The sequence below is a fragment of the Chinchilla lanigera genome, unplaced genomic scaffold (genome assembly GCF_000276665.1).
Source record: "Chinchilla lanigera isolate Chin_1 unplaced genomic scaffold, ChiLan1.0 scaffold00021, whole genome shotgun sequence".
NCBI classification, from domain to species: Eukaryota; Metazoa; Chordata; class Mammalia; order Rodentia; family Chinchillidae; genus Chinchilla; species Chinchilla lanigera.
In genome coordinates this window covers 28,838,755-28,851,748 of record NW_004955422.1, presented here as the reverse complement: position 1 = coordinate 28,851,748, position 12,994 = coordinate 28,838,755, and the positions used below count along the sequence as shown (strand labels likewise).

Sequence of the window (12,994 nt, the reverse complement as noted above, 5' to 3'; positions counted from 1 at the left end):
TTCCTGCACACCCCTCCCACTCTTGTGTGTCCCAGGGCCTAGGGAGCAGAAGACAAGGCCTTACGTGGAAAGAACCCTGGGGAAGGCCACCACCATCACTCCTGTGTAGTGGAGATAGACAGCCCTATGGGCCCAAAGAGGACTAGGGAGGGATTTAGAGGGGTAGCTCAGCTCTTGTTCCTACAGGAATGCACAATCCACAGGGATAGGGAGTGTAGACCTGGAGGAGGGAGAAGAGAGACTTGGGGCTAAAGTTCCTCTAAAAGAACAGAGCATAAAATGAAATGATTAACTATCTTGCCCTTGGAGATTTCCTAGTCTCTCTTCAGTACCCTGCACTGTCCCCCACGCTGAAGATTCTAGGGCTTGCTAAAGGGAGTGGGGGGAGGGAGCAGAGGGGGTAAAGAGTGCCGACAGTCTAGAGGACAAACTCTACCTTTCTGGAGACAGAAAGTCTCTCTCCTTGGATATCTGCAAAATCATTACTTCTGCAGTTCCTTTGTTTCTAAACTGTCACTAGAATGAAAAATGGTGTAACATCTGGGCCAGTAGAAATAGCCCCCATGGCCAGAAGCCTCCCCATCACCTACAACCTGCAGCCTGAAAAAGGTAGGCATAGGGAAGATTGCAAAGGGCCTGGATTCTGTGTGGGTCCAGCAACAGGGCTCAGGAGAGTGAGCTGCTGGAAGGGATCCCATCTTTGCCCTGCCTTGAGTACATGCCCTGATACACAGCCTGGTGGAGTCTGGGGGTGGCTCAGGCACTGGCCGTGGCCCTGTCTCCACAGGCCACTCTTGAGGTCCCTGTAGACCTGGGACAGACAACAAGGCTGATGGTGGCCTGGACACAACTCATTAGAAAGGTAATGGCCGGGCATTGGTGAGACACAGCATAGGCCTTCACAAGTCAACAGCAGGATAAGATGGGGACCAGTGTGAGACAGGAAGAGCAGAGTGATCACAAAGAATGTTCTGCCCACTGCTTCATACCCTAGACCTCACCCGTGCTCTGTCACTTGACTGTCCACTCTGCCAGATGCCCAACACTCCATTTGGTGGCAGCCAGGCCTATGGTCCTGAGGCCATGCAAAGGCCCCAACTGGTCAGCAGCCAGCACCAAATGCACCCACTTTGTCTTGAGTGACAGGACCCTGCTTGCCACAGTCAGTGTATAGAACTATGACAAGCACAGCGAGCACCGATGTGAAGCTCAGCGTGTTGTGGCTTTAAGGCAGTAGGCCTCAGAAAGGCACTGGTCAAAACAAAGATGGGTGGGAAGGCTGGGTCGCAGATAGGTCCAGGCCATGAAGATAAAGACAATACAAGTCCACAAAATTGGGTGCCTGTTGTAAATACAATGGTGTGTGACAGACATGTGATGCTGACGTGGGACAGCGTGAAGGTCACATGGGAACAACAGAGATTGGTCACAAAGGCCGTGATCTTGCAGCTGAGTCTACTGAACATCCTGAGGAGCCAAAGTACACAAAAGAGAAGGCAAACAGCAAAGTGCCCACTGCTGGCCTAAGCACAGGTCCACAGGAGGCAGAAAGGAGTCTTATGTAGGGCGGGATATTAGCCAGACTGAAACCTGTACCGCCTAGGAGAGTCTTCTGTGGGACCCCTTCCTAGGCTTAACCTGGTTCTGGAGGCCCTACACCCCAGCAAGTAGTACTGCAGGGGTCTGGGCCGCAGGTCAAGTTTGAAGATCTGGGCAACCCTGCCAGCTTCTGGGAAACTGTGCTGTGAAAACCAGAGGAAGCAGCTTCAGACAGTGTCTCGGTTCTGCTGTACCAGAGCATGGGGTTCCTGCAACTGGTGCCATCTGATGGAGAAGCAATGGGCATCGCCCGGGCTACACTCATATTCCTTCACTATCACCTTGTTTCAGAAACAGGGGTTGCTCCAAAAGTGGAACTTGAACTTGTAACCTATCCTTGCGTGCCTGAGCTCCCTCACCTCCGAGTTCATCAGATTCATCTCGGGAGCTGATCATGGTTGCCAGGTGCAGCTGGTTCCGGAAGGCAGTGACCCAAGCGCCCAGAATATTCTAGATGATGCAGCCGGCGCCTCCTCCCAAACCTGCGCTCAAGCCGTTAGTACGCCCTGTCAGCCTGGCCACTCATGGCTTCCAGCTGCCACTTGATGGCCTCCAGTGGGTCCACAATTAGGCCCTCAAGGTGCAGGGGCACCGGGTCCTCATGGGCCTCTGCGTCCACCTCCAACTTCTCCCGCTCCAGCTGCTTCTCCCTCTCCAGTGGCTACAACGCTGCCTGCGCAGCCTCCTCCATGAAGATGGCGCCCTCCTCCGTCGTCACTTCCTCGGCCTCCCCACAGCGCGCCCCCTCCCGCGTCTGGCAGACGGCGGGGCGCGGCAGTTTCCAGGCCCTCGCCCCTCGTCCGCTGTCACGCTAGTCACCCTCGAGAGCCGCTCACTGCAGGGCTCGGGTGCACCGCTAGACGCACCCCGGGAGACTGGGGGGCACCGCGGAGGGGCGCGGTCTCTTACTTCAGGGCACGCGCTCCGCCCCTCGCACTCCTTCCTTCCACATGTGATTCGCTGGGAGCGAGGCGGGGGCAGACTAAGGATCTAGAGGAGTTGTGGCTGAGGGGTAAGGGCTGCAGGCTACATTCCAAATAGAGCTGGCGCAGAGGGAGGAGGTGGCAAGAAGTGCAGGGCTAGTGAGCCAAGCAGTAGGCAGCTCAGAGCAGGCACGTTGGACAGGCCCGATCCCTAGTCATGGTTATGACACTCCCATCGCAGCCACTATGCCAGGCAGTGTCCCTTGCCAGGCTCCCAGCTGTAGGACACTGTGGCCTTGCATAGGTTAAAGAACCCAGGAACAGGCAGAAGGCCCAAGAGGTGTCCATGACAAGGAATGGCCACACTCAAACTGGGAGCCTCAGATAACACAACTGTTGGGCACATGAAGGTGCTTGAAAAATTTATGTGGGAAAAGGACAAAACGAGATCAGAGCAGAAGGATCTGACACAAGGAAAGGTCTTAGACCACTGCAAACCAAGGAACAAGTGTGCACCTGCTTAGCTTCCAAAGGAGCTGGATGGCCAAAGCTGGGTGGACTGTGCTCACCTAGTCCTTGGCCCAGAGGCAACCCTTGGCTCAGTACTAGCTATAGTGCAGTCTGTGCTTGGGTAGACAAAATGCCTGGATGGACCAGACCCTCAACCCATGATCCTGCAGATGTATCTGATCTGCTGTGGTCTCATCCCCAGATGTGGTCTATGGAGGTCAGTATACCACACACTGTCATCTCCGCCTGGAAGTCTGTCATTTCCTCCACAAAGCCTTCAGCCTCATGCTCAATGGACATGATAATTCCACAGCTGCATCCCTAAGACTTATCCTGGGGTATACACCATCCAGAGAGCAAGGTGGATTTCCTTTAAGTTGCAGCTGGGGTTCTGACTGAAAAGAATGGACAGTGAACATTTATCAAGTAAGCAGAAAGCCAGAGATGAAGGTTCACCCTGCTGCCCTTGTACACCAAACACTGGCACATAGATACTCGTTAATGTCGTGGCACATTCTTGGGCTAGACTCCAAGCAACTTGTACTACTTGCCTGTGGACCTGGAGCCAGCCTAGAGAAAGGTTAGCCCGTGACGGAAGCATCTGAGCACAAGAGGTAGAGCCCAGCATGGGGACAACTACCTCGCCAAGAGACTGGCAAGCAATAAAGCTGGGCAAAGCCATGCTGGCCGCTCAAGTCTGTCTAAACCTAGTGGGTGGGCACTAGTGAGGATAAGGCCAGGTCCTGGCTTTGTCACCAGCTGTACACACTGGACAGTGGCTTACCATGGTAGACATTTATCTTTTCTTGAAGAACCAGCATTCATGTCTCATCTTAACAGTATCCCAAGTTCCCAGTGAGAAACCATTCCTCCTTGTGTCCCAGTCTTGTCACTGATGACTGGTTTAAGATGGTGGAGAACACCAGGAAAGCCAATGAAACAGGGGGCTTCTGTGAATAAAAGCACTCCTCTCTCCGACCAGCACTGTGTACAAATAACTAGTCTACGATTACGGAAGAATCTCCTCTTCCACAAGGGGAGAACCTAGGTAGGGCATAAAGAGGAAGTCACAACTGCACAAGGCAGGGCAGAGAGAAACAGGAATGCTGAAGCCAACTGTGTTTGAGCCTCTGGATCTAACCAGCCTGAAGACTGTGTCACATCTGGCATTTTCAGTTACATGAAATTTCACTGTTTAAAGCCAATTTGATTTTGGTTTTCTCATCCTCGCATTCGAGAATAACTGACCGAATGACACATAACACTTACCTCAAACACATCCAATTATGATCAATCTTTCGTTGCAAAGTACAAAACTTACGTTAACACAAGCAGTTGTTCCTGTTTGCCCTACACTCACCATTATCACTTTGGATGCTAAGATGTCTAGCGATTTCAATTCCTTCCAACTCCAGGCTTCTTCCAACCCTTTCCCAATCAGACAGGTTCACAACTGCCGAACACATCATTCAGAAGTTTTTAATAAACAACTTCATTATAAAAACTTTTTTTGAAAATGTAATTCTGTAAAACATTGAAAAAATCTACCTTAACAAAGATAACGCCCTGTGCATTTTCTAATGGCACTTATATTTTACAATTAAAAACCTTGTTTTATATAAAGCCAAAAATACTCCAAGAGGTTATTCACTGTGTTTACAAAGTGCTAGAAGATTTTTGTCTTGTATTTTTTTCTCTTTAAATAATCTGGCGTTACAAAGGAGTGGCCTCAAAGCCTCAGCCACTCAAGAGGGAGGAAAGAGCGTGAGAAGTGGTGTTCAGGCATTCATTCTAGTGCTGAATATGCAGAGGTGGAGAGGTGGGGGGAGGGGGAGTCAGCTGAAACCAGAAGCAACTGGACTGGGATGCTTCCACACCCCTCCACAGAGGCACTAGGTTATCACAGTGAACACCCCTTTCCCTCGCCACAGGCCTTACTCTCCAGTGGTGAAGGTCATGGCCAATTCCTTCCACAGCAGGTTCAGAGCTCCAGGAGAGGCCAGGGTGGGGGTCCCAGAGGAATCTGGACTTTTCTGGCCAACACCTGCCTAAGGCAAAGTTTCTTATTACATAAATATCCTTGTTAAAAAGCAAAATATTGATCCTGTACAATATTACCTGTTTTAAAAAATCGTGCTTAAAAACAGTTCCTAGGTAAGAGGGGAGATTGAGGGAGGATGGAGAAAAGAGCTACCAAAAAGGGAGGGGAGAATTTAAGGGATACTAGGGAAAGTTTAGGGCAGTGGGGAAATTTAAACTTAGGACAATGTCTACAAGCAAAAAAGTAATCACACTTGCTTCCCGGATTTCCATCAACAAATGCCATTTGTAAAAAGTTGGGGAGAAAAACTCATTGGTGAACCTTCCCCTGCCTCCACCTCTTTGAGATAGGGCAGAGATCCTTTGAGCTGACACCCAGGCATTTCAGCCCCTGGGCCCAGGACTGTACTCAGCTCTGAGCAGCTACTGTGCAGGGTGGGATATGCCTACCCACATACACGTCAGCTTACGGCTGACAAGAGGCTGGATCAGGGTTGCAGAAAGGACACATCACTCCTTTTTTTCTGGTCCTTAGCCTGTTCCACATGCGACGGCCCCTGTCCTGGCAGGTGCCCCTCAGGTTCTCGTGGCTTCAGTAAGGATACTGAAGTATGTCTGGGTACTGAGTATAAGATAAAGCTACTCTTATTCTTTGAACAGCCTGCCCTTTCAAAAAGGGGAGGGGCTTTTGGGGGGGTTGGTGTGGAGAAAGGTTTAAGAAACAGCAGGGTGACTGTGGTCCACAAAAGGTGAAGGCAGATAATGTTCCTCTGCACCAGCAAAGTTTAGAGTGACAGGAAAATTCCTTGTGATGGTAAGGACGCTAAGAGGAAAGGAAAGGCAGGAAGGAAGAAGAAGGGAGGTGGGAAGGAAAGATGGGAAGGAAAAAAGACAAGGGCCAGTTACAAGATTTTAAATAGCTATTCTGCCTGTCCTATGTGTTGCAAAGCATCCCTACAGAGGGAGGAGTTCAAGGAAGGGACAGGAAAAGGGTAGGCAGAGAAGACTCCTCTAACCGCCCAGGACTTTATATTCTGTGGCCAAGAGCCCATCTGCCTCTAGAAACTGAGGGTGCAGGGAAGATAGCAGGCTAGGGGAGAGGGTTGCTAGGTCGAGTTAAGACCAGATACAAGGAAAATGGCAACAGCAAGTCCTGCTTGGATTCTCACATACTATTTCCTATAACATGAGTCCCAGTAACATGCACAGCATGCAGGAGGTGGCTGAATACCAAGATAGACGCTTTTTTAAAAAAACGTAATTAAGTCTCTGGGACTCACTGAAACTAATTTTTAGAAGCAAATCACCTAGACTGATGTTAATGTTGCCAGACATTTTTATATCTGGCTTTACTTTTGAAAAAGTATCCCAAGCTACCTTGCCTAAATCAAAACATGGTTAATTATTCACTCTGCATTGCCTCCAATCAAGGGCCGGGGAGCTAAACTTTAAGGCTTTCACCTCAAATAAGGGTACTGGCCTGGACTAAAGCAGAAGCTAGGTATTGACCTGCTCAGTTCCTGATGATACATGAAGTCTAGACAGAAGGGGGTGGGAGGCCTAGTAGGAGGGTGAGGCAGTTCCTAGGTAGTTTGTCCTGAAACCCTAGTGGAAAGGCCAGCATGAGGCACCCCTGACAGAAGTGCCCAGAAACTGCTGGCTACATCTGTACAAGTTAACAGTAAAGAGGTAGAAGTGTGTTTCTGAATCAGAGAGGAGGTATCTCAAGAGAGTCCCACAACAGTGGTCCCTGAGCTGCCTCCTTCCATGCGTGGGAAAAGCCCATGTGGAACTGAGATGAAGCAGGCTTTGGGGTCTGGCTGGGTTCTGGGTAAAGGCTACACTGTCTGTGCCAGGGAGCCTCACAAGTCAATAGAACTAATCTCCTCTTGCAAAAAACCTTGTTAGATAGTAAGGACAAAACTGAAGGGGACCATGAGAAGAAGGTGAAAGTTCCTTGAGGGACAGCACAGAAGCCTATGCACAGTGGCCCTGCATCCACGGGGACTGCGAAGTGGAGGAGATGAAGGGACACTGTGGGCAGAAAATTTTTGGTATGGGAGACAATGATTAGATTGATTAGGACTCAACTATCTGCCCAGCCCTAGCTTTCTAAAAACTTCTAACAATTCCACAACTTCCTGAAAAAGGGGCAGGCAGGAAGGAGACAAATGAGGGGCTCATCCCCTCTCCTTTGCTGTTCCCACCCGCATAGAACCCAGAGTCCCTCCTTCCAAGACAAACAACAACAGCTCATAATGATCTGAGTGGGAATTAAGGAATGGGCAAGTGACAGATGGGCATGCCTTTCATTTCTTCCCCTCTCCAGTTCAAAAGGGTGATGAGGGGGTCATGATGGACTTGGAGAAAAACAGACCTGTGAGAAAGCTGCTCCAATATTCTTGCCGGTCTCCTGTGGACACTGCCGAGGAAGGCAGGAACAGATGCAGTCATGGAAGATGGCAGAAACTGAAGCAGTCCAAAAGTCAGTTTATTTCCCCACAGGGGAAAAATGTGACCTCAAGTGAAGAGAAGTCAGCAAGACCCGACTCCGCCTTGTAAACAGGGCTCCAGTTAACACCAGGTACCAAGTGGTTCCGGCTGGTGCCAACTGAAATGGACTGGTGGGAATGGATTCACGGTGTGTAAACAGTGTTCACTGCAATCATTCTAAGGCTAACAGCGTGGCAAGGGAGGTGAAATGGTGTGTCTGAGACGAATGTGTAAACGGTACCGTTGCTGAACAACACTGACTGAAAACAGAGCTGTTGGTATAGTGGGGATGGGGGTGGTCGGGAAGAATAGAAGCCTTCTTTCCTGCCTGCCGCTTGGAAGCAGGTGATAGAGCCAAGTGACCTTCCACAGCAGGGCCTGACCAACTAACTGCTGTGGGGTCTGAAGGCTGAGATAGGCAACAGGTTTCTTCAGCAATTTCTCTTGAGGTCAACCAACGTGAACCCTCTGTGTCTCCAAGAAGCCTTCCCCTCCTCCAAAGAGGAGGTTCTGACGCTTTGGAGAAGGAGAAGGGTAAGTGTGGCTCCCAATTCAGATCACAAAATAAAAGTAAAAATACCTGAAAGTCCTATGGTAGATCTTTCCACGATGCTGGGGCTCAAGGCTTCCTGGAATCAATCCCGGAGCCTGAACCCTCAAACCAAGTGCTCCATACAGACATTGGAATTTTTGCTTTTTGAACCCAGCTCTGAAAGCTCAGCTGCCTTTGTGGGGGAGGCGGACAGGGAAGATACTCAGGCTCCATGATAGAGCCAAAGACTGTGCTGAGGACCTCCGTGAGGGCTACTGGAATGCTTGGTGGAAACGAGGCAGGGTGGTAGTACTCAGGCCAGAAGTGAAGACAGGAGGCAAGGAGTGCAGAGGCCCAAAGTTCAGTGGTCCCCCAGCTCCTGGGGAATCTTGAGGCTGAGCTTGCAAAGTGGTGAGCAGGGGCTGTGCCTCAGCCTGGGAATAGCCCATGACCAGGCCTCCTGTGGTCCCAGGCGGGTTACATGGGGGCAGATTGAGTGGAAGAAAGCCCAGTAGGTGGGAAAAGTCCACATTAGCAGCGCAGAGGGCCTCAGAGAGGTTGGCGGGGCTCTTGGTGAGCAGTGCTTCATCTAGGAGGGCCGCAGCTGCCGCTGGCTGAGGTGAGGCGGGCTGGGGTTCAGCAGATGAGAGAGACAGGCTCCCAGGAAGCTCTGCCAGAAAACTATCCACCTCCACTTTGGGCAATTTGTCGGGCAAGTATGAGGTAGATCCAAGCTGGTATTTTGGAGGGAGCTGAGGTGGGGAAGAGATTGGTGAGGATTCCAGAGGGTAGCTCATACCCATGGGCAGTGTGTTATGTACCAGGGAGTGTGGCACGCCCGTGCTGGGCATGGTAGGGATGTGGGCACCATACATGCCCATGGGCAACATGCCAGGAAAGGCCTTGGCCCCCATCACGTCCCGAGAGGCCATGCACAGCACAGGGCTCAGCTCTTCCTTCACACTGACTGTGGAGCTACAGCTAAGCAGGCCTAACATGTCCACTGGCTCTGTCTTGATCTTGAGCAGCTCTTGAGAGTGGCTCTTCTTAACATGACGTGTCAGGTGGTCTTTGCGGCCAAATCGCTGGGCACAGTACTGGCACAGAAAGTCCTTGCGGCCTGTGTGCACCACCAGGTGCCGCCGCACATCTTTACGAGTATAGAACCGCCTGTCGCAGTGGTCACAGGGGTGCTTCTTCTCCTTGGCACCGCCTGCTACCCGGCGTGAGTGGGCTTTCAGGTGCTCTAGCAAGGCCTGGGTACTCTCAAAGGTCTGCAGGCACACCTTGCAGCTGAGGTCACCGCTGCTGGCAGCATGCATAGCCAGGTGGCGACGGTAGCCCAGCTTCGTATTATAATTCTTACCACACTCAGAGCAGTGGAGGGCCTCTTTGTTGGGGTCATGGGTCTGTAAGTGGTTGCGCAGATGGTCCTTGCGGTGAAACATCTTATCACAATACATGCACTGGTGGGGTTTCTGGGCCGAGTGGGTGGCCATGTGCCTGGTGTCAGGGATGGAAGACAAGGGAGAAAGCAAAAACAGGTGACCACAACGGCTGACTAGACAAATAATTTGTCTATGAACAGGAAACTACACATAAAAACTATGGTAGAGCCATGTAATGAAATGCCATGCTAATTATATTCTATAAATATCTGTAAAATCCAGTATGTACTGCTATTCTTTGCAGCATGGGTTGTAGTAACAAAAAACAAACAAAAACAGACACAATCGGAACATCCAATTCAATTGGGAACTGGTTACATACATTACACCAAGTCTATAAAATGACTCAACTATTTAAAAAATAAAGCAGCTTTATATAAATCTTCAGATACAAGCTCCTTAGTGAGAGAAAAAGGCAGCAAAATAATGCACAGAGAATGATGTTCAGCATGTGAAGGGGGAATAAATGCATGTTTGCTTGTATGTGCTTAAAACTTTTCTGGGAAGAGATATAAGAAACTGACATCACTGGTACTTATGGGCAAAAAACTAGACAGATGGGTGTGGTGGAGTATTTCCATTGTATACATTTTGGTACTTTATTAATTTGAAGTATGTGAATGTATTTCATCTTTTAAAAATTGTATTAAAAACTTAAAGGAGACAATAAAAGGAAAATGAAATACATCTAAATATCCTGATCTGGAATAAGTTCCCAAGAAAGATGGATGGATGGAGGACAGATGGATGGATGGATGGGATAGTCATAAAAGGAAGTTTAAATAGTAGATGTACTATGATTCCTTTTGAAAACAAAAAAGGAAAGGAATACGTTTGAATACATCAAGAAGGTAACACAAGAAATTAATCTTACTAGCTGCCTCTGGGGAGAAGAACAGTGCCTCAGGTGTGAGGACAATTGATTTTTCACTGGTTACCCATTTGTACACTTGGATTGTTCACCATGTAAACCAGTAAAACTGTAAGAAATGTTTTAGTGGTCTGGCACCTCAGTGTCTCATACTTTACCTGCTCCCATCTAGTTGGAAAACAGCTCAAAATCTAGAAACTGCCATCCATATACATCCAGTTCCATATACATTTAGAATCAACTCAAAAAGACCTCAAGGGCCCATTTGTCAGGCCCTGTGTGAGCTGTGTCATTAAACTTGGTCTCCAGATGAGGAGGCTAACACACAGGGTAGCTTCACCCATTAGCTATAACTAGCAGAGGCTAGATTTAAGCACAAACCTTCTTGAGACCTGGGTTTACACAAGCACGCCCGAGTAACCAGTGACTCTTTCTACCTGGACAATCATCCTCAATCTATGTGGGTATGCTCATGCCAATGTGAGTATTATCAACCTCCTATGGCATAGCTGATAAAATAACGTATGAGGAGGAGACACTAAATGATCCAGTCTACTTCCTTCAGTTATAGGTTAGGAAATTAAGGCCCAAACAGACTTAGGAACTCACCTAAGTTTCCAAGTGAATTATATCAGGGTTCCCAGTCCTAGTCTAGAACCTTCCAGCAGCCTCCCACTGGTACCCATCGTCACTAGGAAAGTATGAGAGAATGAACCTAAAATCCCCCTAAAACCAGGGGTGGTGGCGCACGCCTATAATCCCAGAACTTGGGAGGCTGAGGCAGGATGGCATTTAGGCTGAACTGCATAGTGAAACCCTGTCTGAAAAAGAGTCCACCTAAGATACAGAAGCATCCTGATGGCAACCCTGGTTTCCAAACTACCTTGTTGAACATTTTAATTCCTTCCTGACACCTGTTTTCCAGATGAGGATCGAGGCTTTTCTGTGTTCATTTGTTGATGTATTTACTTGTTTGCTGTCTACCTCCTCTAGTATGAAAGCTCCAGGAGGGCCAGCATCCACCATCCATCCAGCTCATTATTCTTTCCCTAGCAATGAGCACTGTGCCTGGTCTGTAACAGCAGATCAATGAACAATAGTTCAATAGATGACTATGCATTAGGCTGGTCTCTCTCAGCTATAAAGGGCAAGTCTACAGTTCTTCTGAGAGAAAAGCAAGGATAAAATGAAAATAGCTTTCACCAGGTCCTCTCCTAACCAAAGCTTTCATATTCTACTTCACTTTAGTACGGCTTCTTGGACTTAAAAAGTTTCAGAAAAGCAGCTGACCCAGAAGGCACCAGGGGCTCTACAGAGATAAAAGTAATCAGCTGAGCAGCAGGTTGTTTCAATAAAAGCAGCACTGAAAGCCCAAGAAGCTACCAGATCTTGGGTCCATTATGTCCCTGCTGTAGGCTTCACTCACTTCATTTTTGTTTCTTGGTGTTTTCATTTTTGAGACAGGATCTCAATATGTAGTTCAGGCTGGTTTCAAACTCACAGTAATTCTTCTGTCTCAGTCTCCCAAGTGCTGGGGTTGCAGGTGTGAGCCACCCCTCTTCGCACTCATTTTAAAATTTATAGCCTGGACCAGAGGGTCTCCTTTTCTTTCTAAAGCTCTAAGACTGATATCTAACTTCTGGCTATGATTCTGATTATTTATCTGACAGAACTAGACAAAGAAAGTAGTATTGAAGAGAATGTTCAGTCTCATTTGCTGGTGGCGCCTGATACTGTCCCCATCAGATTCTAGTGTCCGAGTCAAAAATTCCACCATTGTTTTTTAGTGACTTCAAATAGTTAGGACTTTAGGGTATATCTGTAGGACAAATTAACCACCATTCTCCTGCCACAAATAAAGCTCCAATTCAGTGGGACCTCTCTGGCTTTTAGCTGTGGGAACCTTGGGGCAGAAAAAGGCATGGGAGTGTCACCTACCTATACAGTTTATATTTGGAAGCAAAAGCCTTGCCACAGTGCAGCTGAGGGCAGCTATATGGTTTCTGCTCTGGATGGGGGAGGCTGTGAGGCCTCAGCTTCTCCCCATTTGAGAATGGTGTCCCCGAGATTTCACATTGGCACTTCACTTGACTCTCTGCCTCCCGGCCCCGAGACCTGGGAACTAGTTTCCAGCCCACTTCCTCCTCCTGCTTTGCATCTTGAATCCAGGGAGGGACGCTGGTGAAAAATGTGGTCATGGCAAGGCTAATGGCGAAGGGCCATGTTACTCAGAAAGCCTCCCCATCAGCTCCACTCAGGTTCTCCGCTCTGTCACAGCCTCCAATGCAGCCTTCAGAAAACAATCTCTTCACCTGAAACAAACATCAGGACATCTGCTGTTAGGGAGCCCAATAACATGAAAACATGGGCTTTGGAAGCAAACAGCTCCCATTCCAATATCATCCCCCACACCCAGAAGCTGTGTGGCTTTCAATTACTTACTTCCCGGAGCTGTTTCTTCTCTTAAAAAGTAGAGATAACCATTTCCAAAAACATTAGGATGTTCTGATTATCAAATGAGGTCATGAATATAAAGTATTCACCAGAAAGTCAGGCACCTAGTAAGTGCTTACTGGTA

General features: G+C 48.6%; 1 protein-coding gene across 1 annotated transcript; it reads right to left on the bottom strand.

Annotated features, from left to right (window-relative positions):
* Window positions 1–4,493: 4,493 nt before the first annotated feature.
* Window positions 4,494–12,728, bottom strand: Plagl2 (pleiomorphic adenoma gene-like 2; the record flags this gene model as incomplete). The annotated part of the gene is given in 2 exon segments (XM_005384877.2): window positions 4,494–9,600; window positions 12,355–12,728. Coding segments are annotated over 2 exon segments (1,491 nt in total). The 3' UTR covers window positions 4,494–8,369.
* Window positions 12,729–12,994: the final 266 nt, after the last annotated feature.